The 21047-nt window shown below is 52.6% G+C and overlaps 1 protein-coding gene across 6 annotated transcripts in view; it reads right to left on the bottom strand.

Annotated features, from left to right (window-relative positions):
* CCDC88C (coiled-coil domain containing 88C) overlaps positions 1 to 21047 on the bottom strand; it is a 132532-nt gene continuing 111485 nt past the window's right edge. For all 6 annotated transcript variants that reach the window (XM_070594429.1, XM_070594428.1, XM_070594434.1 and 3 more), the window contains 7 exons: positions 18693 to 18782; positions 17068 to 17306; positions 11983 to 12171; positions 9570 to 9638; positions 7050 to 7118; positions 5949 to 6238; positions 1 to 2319 (listed from right to left, as the gene is read on the bottom strand). In XM_070594429.1, the coding sequence (XP_070450530.1) occupies positions 1303 to 2319; positions 5949 to 6238; positions 7050 to 7118; positions 9570 to 9638; positions 11983 to 12171; positions 17068 to 17306; positions 18693 to 18782 (1963 nt within the window). In that variant the 3' untranslated portion in view covers positions 1 to 1302. The remainder of the gene's footprint in view (positions 2320 to 5948; positions 6239 to 7049; positions 7119 to 9569; positions 9639 to 11982; positions 12172 to 17067; positions 17307 to 18692; positions 18783 to 21047) is intronic.

The following is a 21047-nucleotide window of genomic DNA, read 5'->3' on the forward strand; positions in this document are numbered from 1 at the left end:
TTCGACTCCACTTCACTTTATTACAATCCCGTCCTTGTGTTCCAGCATGAATGGCTATTTAATACACAGCTCACAGCACGGCTAAAATTGATCTTGTTAACATTCCCATTTCTTTCTCGGTATATTAAATCAAAAGGAGAAAAAATCTTAAAAAACCAAAATCACCAGGTTTAGTACATCTCAGGAAGAGCACCTTTCCTAGAGAGCAGGAAACCAAGTGTCAGGAACGTGACCAAACACAAAAGCAGCAGGTGCGGTTCCTGACGGCAGAGAACGAGTCCCGGCGGAACATAAATAGATCCCTCTCAAAGGACGCAGACTTCACACGAGTGTGGACATAACATGTGTAATATATTAAAAGAAATTTGGTTTCTACTGCAAGAAGTTATTCAGAAATAATAACATCTCATCGGAGATGGGAGAAGTCGGGGTGCAGCGGCCACATGAGAATCAGGCCCGCACCTCACTCTCGCACACGCCTCCCCTCTGTACACTATGTACACTTGCCGGGAGGGGGCACGGGCTTCTCTCTGCCCCATCCCCCCAGGCCCGGCAGATCCAGTGTTTGCACAGAAGTGAACCAGGGAAGGCAGGTCCCCGTGTGGCCCTGGAGCCCAGTGTGCAGAGCCCAGGAGCCACACACGGGGGAGGAAAAAGCCCGGGGCCACCTGCCACCTGCCTGGAAGGCCACCCTGGCCCTGGGGTGAAGGGAAGTGCTTGGGACCCCAGGAACGGCACAGCAACGCTCCTGGTTTTCTGGTTTTTAACAGCGATCTGACCCTGGGGTCCACCCAAGGCCCCCAAGATCTCTGTAGTTTGGCCAGTCTGGGCTTCTCCCAGGGTCAAATGGCTTTGGGGAGAGGGAGTAGAGTTTCCAGACCCACTAGGGGTCAGCCCTGTGTGTGTGTGCTTGCACACGTGTGCACACACGCAGGCTTTAGTGGAGGTCAACAAGTTGCAACAAGTGTTCTATAGGGGCACGCGCAAATAGTGTCTGCTTTGGGGTACATCAGTTCTGTCACTGCATTCTGACTATCCCCACGCCAAAGTGGATTTGTTCAAAAGATATCAGTCGCTGGAGGCTACAGATACGGAAGACACGTTCCACACCTGGGCGTGTAATCCTCTTAAGGCTTGGCACAGTGTTCTCATTAACAAAACAAACAGGAGAGGTGCATGGGAACCTCTTTGCTCATCCTAAAACCCTTTCCTGGCACCACAGGCAGACAGGAGAAAAGGCCACCAAAATGAGGAGGCGCGTCAGGAGTTTGAAGATTCAGGAGGGGCTGGCCCAGGAGACAGTCACACGCAGCCGTACTCGTACCACACCGTCTGCTGGTCCCCACCTGGATCTGGGGACGCCGGTGTGCTCTTTGAGCCGCTCCCACGACCGAAGTCCTCAGGGCCCCGGCTGGCGTGGGGGGCCACATCGGGAGACCTGCCCGGGCTCTTGGCAGGGAGCCCCTCACCGTGACCCTGCCCTGGGACCCTGTCACCCTCTGAGAGGCTGAGCCCCACCCGGACAGGGGCCACGGCGGCCACCTCTCCCGAGTATGGGGGAGTCTGGGTCTTAGTCCTGGCGGCCGGGGCCGCAGCGGATGAGAAGTGCTGCAGCTGGGAATTGCTTCCGCAGCCACCGCCACCTCCAGCGGCAAGGGCAGGGACCGTGGCTGACTGCTGTAGGGGGGCCAGCCTCTCCTCCTTTGGGGGAGCCAGTGAGAAGCGTCTCATGTCCAGTGGCCGGCTCCGGGGACCTGGGCCATGACAGGAGCCACTAGCCTTTCCCACAAGTGGGGTCCGCTCCCGGGCCAGGCTGTGGCAGCTGGGGGGTGTGGGGCTTTGCAGGGTGTGGCTGCCTGTTTCTCTGCCCCCCGAAGCCTCAGGACCCCCAGGCTTCTGAGGGGACTCCTGTTTGCAGGCCTCTGGCCCACTGGCCCGGAGAAGGTCAGCTGAGGCCAGGCTGAAGGCCCGGCTCAGGGACGCGCTCCGGCTGGCAGGTGTGTGGGAAGTCGAGGGCATTGTGGCCTGCCGGGGTCTGCCCAGAGACAGGCTCTGAGGAGGCTGGGCCTGCCTCGGGGGGGCACTGGGTGGGGCCTCGGCCTCAGCAGCTCTGAAGTTTGGCTTCACACACTGCCCAGGCTTCAGCACCTTCCCCTCGGAGGTGTTGATGGCCATCTTAATGGTGGGGGCCACAAAGCTGGTGGGCATCTTGGCTCCTTCTTTCCTGGTAGGTGGTCCTGACTGGCCTCCGATGGCCGGGAGCTCAGTGGCCTTTCTGAAGTAGTCACTTAGCAGCTCATCCCGGCAACCAGGAGTGTCCTACAGAGAAGAGAGGAGGGACTGAGAGCCAGGTGGGTCCGGGGAGTCCCCCTCCCACCCAGGATGTCTGTCCCCTGTGCAGCCCCTATGGCCAGCACCGGTTTCCCACTCCTGCTCGGCCTCTGCAAGGCATAATGTTGCCCCACGACACACACCACCCCTGGGTCAGGACAGTGGGGGGCAACATGCGGGTCATCAGGGAGAGAACCCCAGACGCCACACAGGCAGCCCCCTAACTTTGCAAGAAAACAGATCCAGAGGAGACAATGACTTCCCACAAAGCTCCTCCACTTTACGGAAGCTTTCAGCCCTGACCACAGCCAACTGTTTCTGTGTCGCACTTTCCCACCAAGCAGAACAAGAGGCAGAATGCTGACTAGTCAGACCGAACCTCCTTTCCCTTGTCTGTCCACCATACTCAGCCATATCACAAGCAAGGGCTTTATCGGGGCCACGGAGAGGAAGAGAAATGAGACCAGCTTCTGAAAAGCCAGAACCAAGCGCACTCAGGACCCTCCGTGCCACTCAGATCTTTCTCCTGATGGAGAAAGGGAAGAAGCAAACACAACGGGGGCGGGGACCAGAAAGGTGGACGCCCAGGAGAACAGCGAGGCTGCACGGGGACTGGAATACACCTGGTGGCCCAGCCCACCAGATTGTCCCCTCAAGCAGCTGCCCTAGCCAGGCTGAGCTTTCCCTGGCCAGGGCACCTGTGTCCTTTGCCACCACCCTGGGGGCAGGCAGAGCCACCAGAAGCTGAGGTCTATGGCCTGCTTGGATAACTTCTGCCTTCTGCCAGCACCTCACAGCCCGGGAAGCCAGGCAGAGGTTTCTCTGGAGGCTGCCAGACACTGCAAAAAGGAAAGGAAGTGGGTTCACGCGGGAGATGAGAGTCAGGGCCTGAGAGTTGATGCACTTGGACCCCCACCCGCTGTGACCTGTCGGGGGTCAGTCTGCAGGACGGGTCAGCAGCTCAGGAGCCGTCTGCACCTGCCATCAACTCCTGGCCCGTGAAAACAGCTGGATGCTCTCCTTGACAGAGATGTGACCTGCTGTTTCATGCTAGTTTGAAGCCACAGGTCTTGGGTGGGTGTGACGTAAGACCTTCGGTCATTAATATCCACAGGAACCCTTACTGAGGGCTTCCCATGTGCCAGGCACTGTGGCAGCAACCACAGATGTAATCACACACACACACAAACACCCCACCTAAACCTCATTTGATTGTTAAGCAATCTTGCAAGGTTGTGTGAGGTTGTATTAAAACTACCTCTACAGGGCTGGCCCTGGGGTATAGTGGTTAAGTTCGGTGTGCTCTGCTTTGGCAGCCCGGGTTTGTGGGTTCAGATCCCGGGTGTGGACCTGTACCACTTGTCAGCCATGCTGTGGCAGTGACCCACATATAAAATAGAGGAAGACTGGTACCTATGTTAGCTTGGGGTGAATCTTCCTTGGCAAAAAACAAAAACACCCCAGCTTTCCTAGGTAAGGAAATTTAGGTCATAGAGGTTGAACAGGTCCTATTTCTAGAGAGTGGTAGATTGAGGATTAAAACCCACAGCTGTCTGACCCTGGAGCCGTTTTCCACACCACCTGGCTCCTTTCTGCACACTTCTGAGTCTCTGACACCCACCTTCAGGAGCCACCCTCCCTGCCACCCAGGGAACCCATCCTGTGACCCCCTCCCAGCATTGTCAACACTCAGGGAGTGGACACATGGCGGCGGTGGGGGGCCATGTGACTTCTCCAGGCCTGCTCAGGGGAGGGTGGGAGATGGCACTGTGTGGGGTTAGCGGGGTGGGCACCCTGGGCTGACGGAGAGGTGCGGTGGCTTTCAGGGGCTGAGCATCAGCTTCCAACAGAAATTGCTGCAGCGAGACAATTTTGGTCTTGTGGAGGCTGAAAAGGGACAGGTAATGATACAGAGCGTGAAGAACGGTGACTACGATGACAGGTTTGAGCTGGGCAGGGAGGGGCCCTGCCCCTTGCTCAGGCCTTGTCCCCCAAGATCTGCAAAGGGAAAGGAAGCCCACTGTGACAGGCATAGAACCAGAAAAGGACTGAGAAGGAAAGCCTTCCAATTGCAGGCACCCTGACTTCTGGACCGTTCTCACTTATTCCATCAGATCGTGCCTCTCGGTGTGTGACGCCTGCACATGCTGACAGCAAGGGCATCATCTGGAAACTCAGTAGAGATGAACATTCTCAGGGAGCCCCCCTCAAACCCACTGAGTCAGAAACTCCGGGGTCCGGCCTGTGTCCTGGCAAGCCCGCCAGGTGAGTGAGGCACGCTGGCATCTGAGGACCAGCGCGTCAGGCCGCAAACTTCTTGAGGGCAGGGCTTCATCTTTCTCAGCTCGGTTTCTTCAGCTCCCAACACACAGTAAGGTGCTTGGGAGACAAATACAAACGAAGGGAGGGCGGGGACCGTGTTTTTATTTCCTTTCGGTGCCAACTCCAAGACTAGGCACCTAGCAAGGATGTGACACAAACCTGGCGACTCACTGGTTTGCTTTTTCTCAAAAGCAGGCACCATGCCTTCTGCAACACACAGCAGGTGTTAAATTAATACCCACTGAACCAATGTGCTGTATTCTGTGTCATGGTGGGCTAGGAATGTGGGTCAGCATTTCCCATACGGCTAGAGAAAGTTCAACTGTGTTTATTTAAGGGGAATGAGATGGAATCAAAGCATTAAAAATCCTTACACAGTCTCAACTGCAAGACGGTGTCCTTGACCTGCTCCAGAACCCAACAGCGGATACGAATGAATTCAGACAGTGCGTAAAAGGCGCACAGGCAGCTTCAGAAAAGCTAAACTGAGACACTGGAAAGGTGACAGAGGAGGGGACCCCAAGACAGGTGACGTTGGGGGGTTAGAGCTCAGAACAAGGTCAGCCGATTAGAGCTGTGGGCCGACTCAGGCTGCTGCACGTTCTTGTGTGGACTGTGGGCTAAGAATAATTCTTACGTTTTTAAACGACCGAAAAACATTTTTTAAAAAGAATAACCTTTTGTGACGTGACAATGGTACGAAATTCGAATGTCAGTGTCCACAGGAAAATTCTATTGGAACAGTCAAGTCTGCTCACTGACAGAGGGTCTGAGTCCACTTTCCCACTAAAACGGCAGAGCTGAGTAGCTGCGACAGCAGTTGCAGTCATGTGGCCCTGAAAGCCTGAAATATTTACTATCTGGTCCTTTCCAGAAAAAATTTGTGACCTCTGCAGATGAAGGCTCAGGGTAAGGGGATATTCCGAGCTCTGCCACGAAACCTAGTGTGAGATCTAAACCCTGCAAGTCGGGTGCTGGCCACACTGTCTGGAGAAACGCCCAGTGTTGCTTCTCCACCACCCCCACCCTCCATGTCAGCAACAAATTTCCGCCCGCTTGCTTCACAGATGGAGAAAACAGCCTCCGAGGTCTGGGCTGGCCGCCAGCACCTGGTAGTTTGCTGGCTACTGGCTATGCTCCCCCATGCAAGCCAGCTCTGCACCTAGGCCACGCCACGCCCGCCCCCATCCTTTTCTGTGACTTTGCTGCCACGGCCCCTGCCTACAGTCCTGGTGCGGGGGGGAGAGAGAGAGAGAGGGAAGAAGCCCACCACATCTGAGCCCTGGGCCACTCACGGGGGTGGGGGAGCTCCGGTTGCTCTCCTCTAGGAACTCCTCCAGGGTGACCATCTCGCTGCTCGGGGAGGCGGAGCAGGGCCGTGCTCCGGCATGCGGCTGGGCCACGCCCCTCTTCTGGACGCCCTCCTGTGCAAGAGGCCCGTTCCGGGGTGGGGGGTACTCATGGCGGCCGAGGGCAGTGCGTCCCGGGGCGCTGGCATCCCGTGGCTGAGTGGCTGTGTCCCTGCTGGGGATCAGGTCTTCACTGCTGAAGCTCTCGGACCTGCCGTGGAGCTGGTCGGAGGAACCTGGGTGTTGCAGGGCCGACATAGAGGAGCACACATCAGTCCCCCCCCCACCCCCGCTCACCTGCTCCAGGGCTCTGCACTGTCCTGCACTGACCGCAGAGAGAACCCTGGCTGACAACACAGGGCGTGCTTCTCCCAGGCGGGATTCTGGATATTAACGGCATTTTGGAATACTTCAGAATTGTACTTTGGCATTTAAAAAAAAGAACTAGAGGTAAAAGTGGAAATCTTCTGCTAAACCTAAATTATTAACAGCTGTAAGGCACACACGTCATCCATTCATGTATTCAAGGTCTCTCTAGAACCTGCCACATGCTAGGTGTTCTTCTAGGGGCTGGTGTGTGGACGCTAAGAAGAAAAAATCTTCGGAAGAGTTTACGGTCTTGGGACAGTACGCACATGCTTCTCAAGTGCACAGGAAGCATTCATTAAATAGACAGGCCATATTCTGCCCCGTAAAACAAACTTAGAAACATTCAAAAGAATCAAAGTCATCCACTATGTTCTCTGACCACAACGGAATGGAACTCCTGTTACTGCCCCCATTCCAAAGACGAGGGATCTTGGATTCAGAGGATGGGTGCCTCGCCCAGCGCCCAGAGCTGGTCAGTGTGGGTGAAGGGGGGCGAACACAAATCCCTCCAAACTCGCAAGCCTGCGCCTGAAACCGCATGCTGCGGGCTCGGAACGCAAACGGACAACACGCTGGGGGCTCTTGTGAACTGTATTTTTTAAATTATAAAAGTAATATGAGCCCAGAGCCAAAGATCTAACAACACTGAAAAGTGCCCAGAAGGAAAGGCCCACGTACCTTTGAGGTTAAGAGGGGAGCTGTCACTGGACGCATTTCTGCTGCTCTCCAAGCTCCCCGGCCGGGACGCTGAAAGAACACGACCACATTTAACCTGAAGGGCCGAGGACCTGGGACACCCCGGACGAGCGCATCTAATCTGAGACAAATCATGTAACCGGGTAACCCTGTGCCCAAGGCAAGGCGAAGGCCCTGAGGAAGGGCGGACTTGCGATTCTCTACACGCTCCCACGAGGACGCCAGGCTCCACCAGCTCAGTGCAGGCGTAGCACACAGCAGGCTGCCCCGAGATCACCATCTGTGTTAGCTATTTCTATCAGGTCTAGGGCCGGGGCTTAAAACAATTTTGTTAATGAAAGAAATGTCATGCAGAACTCCAGTAGAGAAAGCAGACAAGAAAAGGGTGGCTCTTGGTCAGCCAGTGGTTGGGGCGGGGCTGCCCACACCTATTACTACATAGAACTTTCTGGAACATGCAAAAACCCCCTGCCTAGACCACATCAGTGCAACCTGACGAGGGTGGGAGGGAGGAAACAGCAGTGTGTGCCACACGTGTACGAGGGAGCACGTGCAGCTTCACTCTGGTGAGCTGTGGGAGGGCATGTGGGGACCCTCAGGAGGAAAGGGAACACTCGCTCTTCCTGGTTGTTTGCTGTCCTGCAGCTTCTGTGCTTGCTCATCTCGAATTTACATCCGCCCCAAAGGGAAACATCGACCTTCACGGTGACAAGCGCTGGAGGAAACGAGTCCTCCCAGCCTCGGTGTGTGTGGCCTGAGGGTGTCTGCGGCCACTCTCGGATCAGACGGTGAGCACTGGCTGCAGGACCGGGGGCCCCACCCCTGCAAAAGGCAGGCCGTCCCTGCAAGGCCTGCAGACCCACCTCTGCTGGTCCACGCTTCCAGCAGCGCTCAGCATCACGGCCCTCGCCAGCCTCCCCGTCTCAGTGTTTGTCCTGCTGCACCATGAACCCCCGAGGGACAGGGACTGTGTCATCTCTGCATCCCCCCAGCACACAGCTGGTGTGGAGCTGAACGGCACTGAGGACTGGAGACACACTGGGAGACGCTCTGCTCCTCCCCCCTCCCCCCGCCCCCCAGGAAAGTCTGTCTTGATTTACTGGGTCTATAGGGCAGCCGGTTCCCAAGAGCTGGTATGCTGCAAATAGCAGGCATCTGGAAAAGACCTGTTAGCAAACGGGGGCTGCAGACGGGACAACAAACACTTGGTTTTCGTAAACAGTGTAAAAGCAGAATGAATCCCCTCTTTGAGATGGGAAAATTTGAAATAAAAAACACATCTCTCTCTCTCTAAAAAAAAATAAGGGGCCAGCCTAGGGTCATGGTGGTTAAGTTCACGTGCTCTGCTCTGGTGGCCGGGGGTTCACAGGTTTGGATTCTGGGTGTGGAGCTAGCACTGCTCATCAAGCCACACTGTAGCGACATCCCACATAAAGTAGAGGAAGATTGGCACAGATGCTAGCTCAGGGCCAATCTTCTTCACCAAAAAAAACTTCCACTAAAAGAAAATTGTGATACAAATCAATGGGATCCCAAAGCAGGTTTATTCAAGTCCTGCATTGAAAACCCCTTTGTCTTCTTTTTTCTGATAAGAGAAGCTCGAGGAATCAGGATACTTAGGAAGAAAATCTCTTTGGTCAGCTGACTTAAGCATAAATCTGGCCGCTCAGTGACTTACCAATGCGCAGCAGACGCCTCCTGCTGCGTTATCCTTCACTCCCTCGTGCCAAACTGTTTCACCACAGAGCCTGTCTTTACTCATGGAAATTGTAAATGTCTGCATTTGTGTGAATGGACGTAGCATCATGAGACTTTTTAAGACACTGGACAGGGCAGGAGACAATGCTGGCTCCTACACTGACTGCTGATGCTTCAGAAGTAAACTGAATTTGATGGAAACTTTCTGAGTTTGTTTTTTTTTTTTAAAAGAATTATCTTCCCATCCTTCTAGCATTTTTGTTTCTGAAAAACTACAAAAACCCAAAGCAGCTTTTAGTTTTTGAGAAGCCTGGTACAATTCACTGTTTCCCTTCTACAGAAATTGACACCATGCCTAACTCAAATGGCAAGTGTTTTTAACAATTGCCAGGACTAAATACAGTTTGGCGCTACTCTGGGCAACTAAAATCCAAGTGAGGACAGTGAGAGACCTTCCCGCAATCCATGCTCCCTGTGTGGGTCACCAAAACATCCAGGCAAACCTGTGGGGTGCTTTAAAGCAAGGGGAATCAGAGCCTGTAGAAGTAGGATGCTTGATAGGTAGTGACTTCCCCATCACTGGAGGTATGTAAGCAGAAGCTACATGCTGAGACACCTGGGGAGGGCAAGGAAGGTGGCTGGAGGAGCTGTGGGGGCCCCCATGTTCACTTCAACATAACCACTCCACTTTCACCTGTTCTGTGTGTTGGATTTCCACACAGGACTCAGACTGAAGGAAAGGTACCGTGCACAAAAACAAGTCTGAGACCCCACGCCCAAGGGCACAATGCACTGACCACTCACCGTACTGCCTGTGGTTGGTGAACTCGAGCTCCAGGGACGGCTCGCAGAGGCTGTCATCCGAGTTGTAGCCTACCAAGAAAACAAGGCTGGTGAGTTAGGGGTTCCAGACACCCATAGGGAAACCTGGGCCCTCTGCCAGACGGCTACTTCTGACCCTTGCCAGGCACCTGCGTCATGGCAGTGTCCAGCTTCGGGGGTGAGGGAGGGGCATGGGGACAGTGCCCTGAGGGTCTGCCTCTACCATCCCTCCCTGTTTCTCCTGCTGGAACAGTGCTCACATTCCCGACTCCTATCGATTCAACTTTGAATCCCACTTCTGCCTGTGCAGTCAGTGAGACTCAAGACTACAGCTGTGTTCTGGCCTAAGGATAATGCAGCAAACAGAGCTGAATATTTAGTACCCCGGGGAGCCCCTTCCAAGCTCAAGGGCCGGCCACACTAAAAGCAAAGGGCCGTGAAGCAATTCTCTCCCAGGGGCCGTGCTGTCTTCAGGAGGCGGGAGGAAGGAAAAGGGGAGAACGCACCAGCTGAGCGGTGATGGTGAGCCCCAGGAGACTACAGTGCACACCAGCAGCTCCTAACCAGGAACGGACCTGGGAATCCACGGGCCACTGGTCAACCGCCCCCTCCCTGAGAAAGAGGGACTGGGAAACGCCCTGTGCCTGAAGCCTGCTGCTTCCCCTCTTACAGCAGGCTCTGCGTCCCCTCCAAAACGACAAGAGGGTTTCCATTCTGAAGACATACATCCACTGGCAATGAATGCCCCGAGCATGAGAACTGGGCTCCTGGGAACTCGCCGTGAACAGTGCTGGGTTTGCAGTGGTGACACACCCTCAGGCAGGCTCTGCAGGAGTACAAGCCGCCAGTGATGTTTCTAGGCTTGGGCTCTGGCTCAGTGACGCAAGCCAGGCTGAAACAACCCATGGGTTAGCCTAGAGGGTCGGGCCTTGAACCACACAGGCTGTTGGAAGTTTGAGAAGAGATGGTGCTCCCAGCTCCTTCCCGAGACCAGGCAGAGCTTCTGCACCCCAAAGCCTGGGAGCCTGGGGGAGACTGCTGACTGCCTACAACGAACACCCTTGCCATGCTGGGCTGAGCATGCCTGTCCCAGCCAGCACATGGCTCAATTCCTGACATCCAACAGTAAGTGACTGCCACTTTCAGTGTCTGGCCAGGAGGGGAGAAGGACCACCTGGCTGCCCTGTGCCCACTCAACTCATCTTTTCCCCAGGGTGTTTCCTGCTTGTAAGTAACTGGGACAAGTCATGAAGCTAACCCAGGCGCACGATGAGGACAGGGACCCTGTCTTTGCTTTGTTTTGTCTGTCAAATCAAGGTTATTTAGGTATGCCCATGGTTTCAAGAGCTGAGTGGGTGGTGTTATGAAAAATAACCCATTCCCATTCTCTCCAATTTCTAACACCCCCAAAGGCGAGTGCTTTCAGCTCTTTCCACTGCTTCTCTGGATCTTTTTGTATCTCTAAATCATAAGCAGAACGTCTTTTTTAGTTTTAAATTCTATCTTTTCTTTTCTGTTTGCGTGTTTTAAATTTCCAAGTGTTCTCCCCCTCACTGCTCCTTTTTACAGCACCCTGTTCTTGTTTCATGGGTACAACAGCTTTTCGCTCATCCTTGACTATATTAACGATGGGCATTTTAAAGCTGTCATCTGTTTAAAGCTTAGCGTCTGTCTGCTCTGTTGCCCCTCCCACTGCTCCTGGTCTCTGTCTGCTGTTGGAGGCTCTCCTCAGGTGTCCGGGGACCCCTGAACTTCCACGGGCTTCCCCTGGCAGGATCTGACTGAGCCGTTCTGCTGGGAATTTCTCAAGCTAATCTTATGGCGTGAATATCTTAATCTTGAGTCTAAAGTGTGAACATGCATGGTTACTGGCATCCTGGGAGACATTCAGTTTGTGGACCCCTCACTGAATCCCCTGTTTTTCAGTTTAGGACACCTGCCCTTCACTCTACCACTGCCCTCTAGGTCAGAGACCCCCTCACGTATCCTCTCTCGAGAATAAACCCCAGACTTCTACAAAGTGGGGTGAGGGAAGGTGCCTACTTTTAGCCCCAACTCTGGTTCTCAGCTGCACCTTCACTTCCCCCTGGAGGTACCTGGTGCCACATTCCTGAACGGTGGTGGCGGCGGCACTGGGTTCTGGGGCTTTCCCATTAGCAGCTTAGGATTGGGCCTCCAGATGGGCAAGCTCCCCGCCCAAAGTCACCCAGCCGGCAGGCAGAGCTGAGGTCTGTACCTGCATCTGCAGGATGCCTAGGGTTGCCCACAGCTTGACCACTCTGCTCATACCTCTCAGCCCAAGAGACCCCTCCTGCCTCTGAGAGCCCAGGGTCTTCAGGAGGACCCTGGGCCCCAGATGCTCATCCCCCTTGGCTCTGGAGGGCCGGTGACTCACCTTTGGTACGGCCTGGGTGCCGGGAGATGGGGGTGGAGCTGGAAGGGGTTGTAGTGATAGCTGAGGTTGAACAGGTCCGGGAGCCCAGCTCCAAGGGCCAGGGCTTCAGGGTCAGGTCAGCGGACGCATCCGTGCGGTCAAGGCTGCCACCGTGCGGGGACCCTCGCTTTGGTTTTGGGTCCCCAGGGCCTGGAGCAGAGAAGGACATTGAGAAATGGGGCTGTGCAATCCTGTGCCAAGGCTGGGCTACCACACTGAGGCCTAGAAGCAGGGGCAGCAAGGCACACGGACCACGGGACAAAAGCTGGGTGGCCGCGCCTCCCGGGCTGTGGTTGAAAGAGGAGGGGCCCTAGTGGCAGGCCGGTGTCGGAGGCCCGGTGAGGCTGGCCCTGGCTCTAACGATGGGTCACACTGTGAGCCCTAAAAGGCTGGGAGAAAATAAAGGGAGAACCCAAGAGGACAAACAAAACGTTGGTCACTGTCCAACATAGTAACTACAGGGCACACTAGCTGTCTGTGCAACACTATCTCTAACTCCAATCCCTGATTTAAAAAGATCCTCACAGATGTCTGCTCAGGATTACCCTGGACCTGCAGCCGAGGCCCTGAAGGTCTGGGATGTGCAGCCTCCAACTGGCTTCACTTATGATTCGAGGAAGAGGGTTAACCAGCGCCCTAACACTAACTTCAGAAGCCTCATCACACGGTGAGGCTGACGGCAAGAATAACTTTTACCTCGTAGCTTGTGTTTTTCCACAATCTCTAAATTTTCTACCAGGAACATATACTTTTGTCAAAATTAAATAAAATCCTACATAAAAACATTAAAAAAAAACCAAAACCCTAACTCCAACTACCTAGTAGGAAAAGGGATGGGCTCTCCAAATACAGGATAAACACTAACGCGGCTGGAATTCCTAACAGCATTAGGGCAGTGCTGTTGTGCACAGCGTCCCGCTCCAGGCTCCCCGAGGCTGTGGACGTGGAGACTTCAGCCCTTCTCCACGCTCTCCCACGGACCTGCCCCACCTGCCCCCGCAGCCACTCAAAGTCTGGACTCACTGTGAAGTTCTAGATGCCCAAATCTTACGACTTGAAATCAAGGGAAAATTTGGATTTTGAAAGATAACCTTGATGAGAAGCAAGACTCAAGTCTGGTGGAATGAACTGGGACAGGCATCCAACAGGTGGAGTTAAAATGAGCAGCAGAGGGGAGGCGGAGATGAGCAAACAGTTAGCACGGACGGCAGAGGAACAGCACGATCCCAACAGCATGCTCTGAAGACAGAGGCCCGGAGGCCCAGGGTGCCTGAAGCGCGTGCACGAGATGAGGTCGGCGCCACGTCAGCCGACTTCAACATTGCCGGAGTTCTGGATTAATTTCTACAGTTACCTTGTTTTTATGGTGATACTGGTTTTCCATTTACAGTACTGACAATAATCTTTCCTTTTAAAATAAATTTAAGTGGAAATGGTGAGTCAATTCAAGAGAAAATATGTAAGTAATCATACAGGTGATATAAAGATATGGCAAACATCATGAAGATGGTACACGAATGACTGGAGAGAGAAAATACGGCAGTAGCTAAAGGCCTCTAGCGACCCGCCCTGGGTGTCACCGTGTGCTGACGTTCTCTTTGTCCACTACTGTATTAACGGCAGCATCCAAGAGGTCAGAGACCTACAGCACAGCCACAAAACTTCATTCTGGGCTGAACTCTGGCTCAGCAACATTGATTCATTTATTCAAAATGCTTGAACGGAGCAATAAATCCTTCCAGACACAGAACACATCTAGAAAGGGCCTTATTAGCAAAAGCCAACAATTCAGTGCTCTGACAAAGAAAGAGGAGAAAAGGGCAGCAGTTTTAAATTTAGCTGCTAAAAAATAAGTCTTAAAAAAAACCCAATCTCACTTGAGAGGCCGTATATTGTAGGCAGCGAAGCGACAACGGACCAGTTCGGCTTTACACACGGGCATGACATAAGCCTGCAGGTGCGAGAGGGCGGGCAGCACACGGCCCCTGGACTTACTTAGCACGGACATCCTGGCCCAAGGACCTGTGCATGGATGTCCCGAGGCTCCCCTAATACTGTGCTGCGCTGGAGAAACGGTCCAGAGGGTGTGACAACTCATCTTCTCTTTTGAAATGAGAATCCACGCTGGCTACTTTAAGCTTGGCTTGGAGGTGGGGTCGGGAGAAGGGTCCGCTACAGTGCATCTGGCCTTTAGGTACTGTTTTTGGTTTGTCTGAGTTTCAGAAATGAAGGAGGACACAGGATGAAGACACATGGTAAAGGGAAAGGACTAGAAGTCTCCAATCTCTGAGAAAGGGACAGGCTCGTTAGGAGAGGATGGGATGTCAGAGGAAGACCAGAACCGCAGGCGTTTAGAGAGAGCCGGGTGGGCCGTTGGAGACTTGTCTTTGTCCTTGCTTTTGCTTCTCAAAAAGGGACTCTTTTTGCGCTGAGTTGCTAAATTGTTATCACCCGGATAACCCAAAAGAGGAAGGAAAAAAAAAAACAACAACAAATAAATGAAATGAATAACAACAAATGACTCTAAATCAGCTACACGCACTTAGGGAATCAGAATCCTGTCCAGCCCGGGAAGGATGGAAACAATACCCAGGACAAGGCCGGAATCAAGACTCGGTGAATCATTTATGCTCAGACTCAATTTAATTAATTTAGCGGCATCTTAGTGTCAGTGCTTTACTTACTCAGCTTGTGAGGAGAATTATCTATGGCTAAAGGAGCCAACGGCTTGGACTGTTTTTCAATTTAAATGTGTTGAATTATTAAGTGAAAATGTTTATTAATTTAGGACCCGGCTTTTCTTACTCATCCATTTTAATGACAGGCTCCCTGACAATTCGGCTCCCACACTCCTCCTCCTCCTGGTTCTAGGACCTTGGAAATACTTAATGACGTGTTTCTGGCCGGCTGTAATGAAATGGTCTCCCTGAAGTATTTGCCAATAATATTTGTACATCTAAAATAACCTCTTTTGGCAGGATGAGTTTAAAAATAATGAAAATGCCTCTTTTTCATACCAAAAACCCCTCAACACCAAGAATTACATCCTTTAGACTTCCTACGCATCCTCTACTACAATCCTACACTTCACGGCCTTCAAATTAGAAAGCCTTATCAGAGCAGATAATTGGTCTAACTTGCTGAATGTGTCAAACATTAAGCTAGACGATTTATCCAATTTCGGATTGAGGATTAAAGCTGAGATCAGAACCTCGGTTATTCCTTCCTCCACAGCGCCACCTGGTGGCCGTCACTCACACCACAGAATAAGGGACGGACTTAAATTCAACGCAGACCTGTGTTCGGATCTCAGCTGTACTACTTAACGTATCAGCAAGCGCTGAATCTTGTTGAACCTCACTTTCTCAGCTCTAAAGAGGATAATTATCACTTCACAGGATAGTTAGGACTAAATGAGACAGATAAACCATGTAAATTAGTTAAAAGGGTGCCGAGCCCAGAGAGCCCATCCAACACATGGCTGCTGTTATTAATAATTATCACTGATGTGCTCATTCACGGGTTGGTGCGACAGTCTGGACCAGTAAATCATTTTTTTCCTCTGAAAAGTCTTCCCAACTCAATTAGGCTGCTTATAGTTAATTAAAAAAAGTGAACGTAAAGAATAATTCAAGTTGAGGTGATAAATGTTAAAAAATTTAAATAGCTGATACGAAAACCCGAGGCAAGAGAAGCCCTCCAGGGAAACGCAAATGCTAAACTTCATCATCGTTTACCTGCACGAGGCTTTTCCCTAACTTCATTCCCCATAAAGAATAGGAATGCAACCATGCCTCCCCGAAAATGTGTGCTCGTGACCATATTTCTTTTATGCATTTGAAATGACAGGACAGGATTTGAAGTGGTGAATGTCACCCCTGAAAGGCTTGTCACAAGTCACACTCAGAGGGTGGCTCTGTCACTGGCTCTTAGTGCTGTAACGTCAGCCCCCAAGAAGACACGCGTCTCAGGTATAAGTGATCTTCAGAAAGTCCTGGCGTCCTTCATAAAAATTTAAATTACTCAGGGTGCAGGTTTGGCATAAGTAATCCATAAGCAGCATTTAAAAAGTAAATTTGAAAATTTAACGACATTTAAGGCATCTGCTGTGTTTAATCGATTCTAAGATGCACATTCCCCCCATACCTTAACATCTCTGAAATCAGGACGCAGCTTTCACGATGTCTTACAGTGACCGTTGGCTGGGTGGCAACTGTGACAAAATTGTCCCTGTCACACCAATTTATTCTGCTCATATTTTCCTTTTGTGTGTGTGCACAAAAACCTAATTTGGTCTTTTAGAAGAGCTCTTCAACAAGAGGCCAATAACAGTTCCACGGGGTGCACACTGCATCATTTGCCTGCCAGTGTTTTCTCCCTAGTGAAACGTGAAGCAATTGTGCATCTTATATTGACAGCCTCTTAGATTCCATGAAATACACCACATACAACTAGAAATCCATTTCAGAACCTCGGGCAAACCCCAAATGACAGCCCTAAGTGAAAAGGTAAACTGCGCCCTGTGGTGGGAGGACCTAAGCCCAGATCAGGTGGGAGAAGAAAACCTGACCTGCCTTTCAAAGTGATCAAAAGACGAGAGCCACAAAAGACCTGCTGAGGATCCTGCGTACGTACAGGATGTATAAAACCACCAGGATCTCCCTACAGAAAGAGCTTACCCTACATCTTTGACACACACAAGGAGACCCCAAAACATACGCTACTGAGCTTGTCTCTATGGTGCCTACGTGGCTATCAGCTTTGGATATTTGAGTCCCAACCACATCCACGTGAGGAGTGATGATTGTCGTTGTAAAATAACAAAATGGTTATGGCATGAAGCTGCCACAACACTGACTTGGATGTATATTTTCTACTTGGTTATTAACACACCTAAGGAGACAGATGTGCATGTATGCAGTACACCCTCACGCCCTACACACACATGTGCACATCCACACCCCGTCGCATCCTACCCAGTCCAACGGGGGAGTCCTTGAGATCGTCCCCTCCACACCCTGACTGCGGCCAGGCCGGCCCCCCTACCTTTCCCCACGGGCCCGTTGTGGGGGTCACGCTCTTCTGCACCATTTGAGCCTGATGGGCCGGTCTCGGGGTTCTCTGACTGCGATCTGAGAGGCTGAGAAGCAGACGGTGAGGCCGGGTCTGGGGACTCCGACGGCCAGGGAGGGCCATCTGTGGTTGACCTCAGTCGTTCTCTGGAACCCTCTTTCTTTGGTTTGATAAGCTTGACTAAGGCTTTGGCTCCAATCCAGTGGTTTTTCCTAGTGAGACGTAGATTTTTAGGACACAACCAACCCTCACTGCCCCCTCCAGCAGGTCACTGGGTGCCCTAACGTGGCCTGAGGTTGCCATCACCAGCCTGGGAAGCTGGCCATTAACTTGGGGTTCAGAATGATGGTACTCTCCACAACCCCCATGATCACTGCAATGGGGGCTCAGGAGGTGGAAGGTAATTCTCAGTTACACACAGGCCGAGGGATGGCAGAAGGGTGCATCGTGGCAGAAACGCACACTAGTCTCTCAGGAAAACAGCTTCCAATAGGCCCGTTAACTCTTGATTATCTTTGCGAAATAAAGGAGGTGGTACAGTGCTAATCGGAGCTGTGTTTGTGGGCAATTTTTCTGTCAAAACGCCACTTTCAGGAACAGTCACTGACCTCCTCCTGTTCTGCTAAAGTGAATAAGTGCGTAAGCTGGCATTCGTTGACTGCAGCCTGGCGCTGAGGAATCGGGCGAGGGGAGGGGAGCAGGGGAGAGTGAGTCATCTGAATTAAAAACGGCGAATTTAGAAGGTAAGTGATGAAGCTGTAGTGAACTGGCAAAGGGAGGCATTCCAACGTAGCGAGGAGACCAGCCCGGGTTCGAACCCTGGCCCTGCCACTGCACAGCACTGCGTTTCCACCCATCCCTCCCTTTCCTCACCCGGCTCAATCTCTCTGTAACAGAAGGCAGAGGCGGAGGTTCTGAGATTCTGTGGTTCTGGGATTTCCACAGAGAGGCCTTGAAGGATTCATGGTGATTTTGACTTTGGGGCTGGGCTAGAACAGGACAACCTGAAGGGCCAGTGCCTGGGCTCAGAGGAAGCCCTGTTGGACAGATGCCGGTTGTCTCTGGGGACAGCCAGCCCACGACCCAGGGCTGCTGCTCTCTGGGGAAGGGAAGGAGTCTGTGAACCCGCCCCAGGGTCCCGTGAATCCAGAGGGATTTGTGTAAGGCCAAAAGGTTCCTGTGTTTGAAGACAGTGGGTCCAGGCGTCCTACCCAAGCTTCCTTCCCAAAACAGGAATGTGGCTTTCTACATCCTGTTAAATCCTGAGACAAAACCTGACAAGGCAACCCTTCCATCCTGCTTTAATGGCTCCAAAACCACGACTCTCTGCCCCTTAAAGGGTTCGCGGCTCAATTAGGCCTTGGTGTCATGGGGTCAGCTGTTACCTGCCCTCCCTCCCAGGAGGGGCTGGAGTATGGAGGGCAGGGCTTAAAGAAATTCTAATCTCTTTTTGCTGTGGGAGATGACCTCCCAGGTAGTGGAGGATACGGGCCCTACAAGCTGGGCACTGCTCTGGAAGGCTACAGATTTCCCTCCATTCCTGAAAAAGGAAGCTTTTCTGTTCTGTGTTTATGTCCCTGAAACTTAAATCAACTCACTTCTTTGGAGCAGGATCGTAGAACTTGTACTGATCCATGATTTTTTCTTCCAGTTTTTCCTTTTGTCTCCGTAAGGCATTTAATTTGTCTCTGTGAACAGAGCGGAAAGAAAAACAATCCAGTTTTAAATAAAACAAGTGAATTGACTCATCAGCCCAGCCTGGGACCCGGCCCAGGGGAGACAGGCATTTTTCTGGGATTCAGACGTCACGTGCTCATGACGAGCATGATCACTGAGTTGGGAATATGTGAATGGAAGCATCCAGCACGGCTCCAGAAAGGTTCAATACCTCGAGGAGACTTACGAAAGATCTAGGATCTTCTGTAAGGGAGCAAAGCCCTGACCACCTGGGAACTCAAGCCGGGAAGCTCCAAGGACTTTCCAGCCAGGTCATTCAGGACACGGGGCACTTGGGGTCAGACACTAGCACTTGGGCTAGCTCCTGGGGTGCTCAATGACAATATCTTTGGTCGGGGGGAGAGGTCTGCTCTCAGGGAGTTGGGTGGGCACCAAGGTTGAAAAAAATCAGTTCAGCAAAGTCAGACCTCTGACCTTGACCCATTCCAAGGTTGAATTTCTGATAACACTTCCACAGGAACAAACTCAAAAGCTTTCAGGGGACAGCCAAGAGATAAGGAGCAAGTGGGCTTGGAAAGACCAGAGGGAGTAGTGGGGACTGTGGCAAGGTCGAATGCATGGTGCCAGTTCCAGCAGATGGCTGCCACATGGGAGGGAATGCAGACCCGGTGGGGGCAGATCTTCCGATTTTTCCAGAGAAGCCAGAAACCTGGGCTACGAAGTGAAATCTCCTGATTTCTAAATGTTGGAAACCACTTCACATTTTCCGTGTATTTCACAAATACACAGAAAGGACCAAACAGAAACCTCTTGAACCTTGGGGCTGCCCGAAGTGCGGCACCTCTGCTGACGGGGAGATTCTGGCCTTCCTGATACGAAGGGTGTGTTTTTATCTCAGGGCATCATGGGGGTGGTGCACATGGTAGACTCTATACAACATGCCGTCAGGGCCACCAGACTCCTGTCCTGCACCCACCTCTTGCCACCTGTGTGGCCTTGACAGCCCAGACTCCTGGATTCCTTGTATGAAAATGACGCCTCTGGACGAGAGGCAATTGTTCAGGCTCCTTCAGGTGTGAAGCTGCTGCAGCTCCACCCAAACCGAGGACTTTCCCAAGAGTTCCCCATGAAGTGAGCGCCTCATAAAAAGCGACAGCTTCACGAAATACTGGGGCCCCACCACCAGCCTTGCTCTGCTCCTGGCTCCCCTGGCTTGACATCTGTGTTGTTACTCTGTGCTCACAGCTGTGCTGCTGGGCCTCACGCTTCGTGGTTGTGTTTGGCCCCACAGATGCACACAAACTCATGGAGTGTAGGCGCCGCACCCCTCCCAGCACCCGGTGCTCCACTCGGAGCAGGCTCCGGGAAGCTTGCCAACTCCCTGGCCTTCTGCAGACACTCTCTAATGCAAAACCATCATCCAATCACTCCCCAACCCCCAGGTGCCAGGCTCCTACTCGTCTAGTTAGCACCTGCTCAACCTCTACTGGCAATTTTTATCAGCTGGATTGCAGAAGGCCAACTTGGAGCAATGGTCATTTCTAGCCCCAAATGACAGCGTGGTTTTCAATGTAAACCATCCTTTGGTGGGTGGAGAGCCAACTCTAGACGAGCAGATGGAGCTGGGAGGAGAACAAAGGAGCACTGTTACATCGGAGAAAGCCAGGACAGTACGCCGGCATCTGCTGTGTCCACGGCCCTCTGCCAGCGGGTCTGCTCTTCCCCAGCCTGGCCAGCCACTCCTGGTCACGTGGAAGGACAGTCCAACCAGCACAGCGCGGAGTGGTGAAAACCACTCTGGATCCACGAGATGCACGTTGGATTACTCGACTTCCAAACCACGAAGTTTCCAGCACCACGGCTCTTCCTCCAGACCTCTATGTCTGGCAGCTTCCTAGGCCTCAAACACTTCCCAATGAACCCAAACTTGTTAGCCGGGCATGGAAGCCTTCCACACTGAGCGCTGGCCTCCTTCTCCGGCCTTCTCTCCTGACGCTCCCTGCACCCTGCCTGCACCCAGACCACTGCCGTGCTCCACCACACGTCCCTCCACCTGGCCTGCCTTCTCCCCATCCCGTGTCTGCTCAGAACCCCAACTCCCACCACCACGCTTCCTTCCACACCTCCGTGTGGCTCCTGAACATCTGTCTGGTATGGACACAGCTGTGCTCCACATCCCACCAGCCCTATTCTAGTTCCTGGCCATCAGGGGACTGGTTCTGTGCACCTCCCAGGGCCTACGCTGAAGCCAGCACTCCATAAATACCAGCTGAGGG

Source organism: Equus przewalskii, chromosome 25, assembly GCF_037783145.1.
Source record: "Equus przewalskii isolate Varuska chromosome 25, EquPr2, whole genome shotgun sequence".
NCBI lineage: Eukaryota > Metazoa > Chordata > Mammalia > Perissodactyla > Equidae > Equus > Equus przewalskii.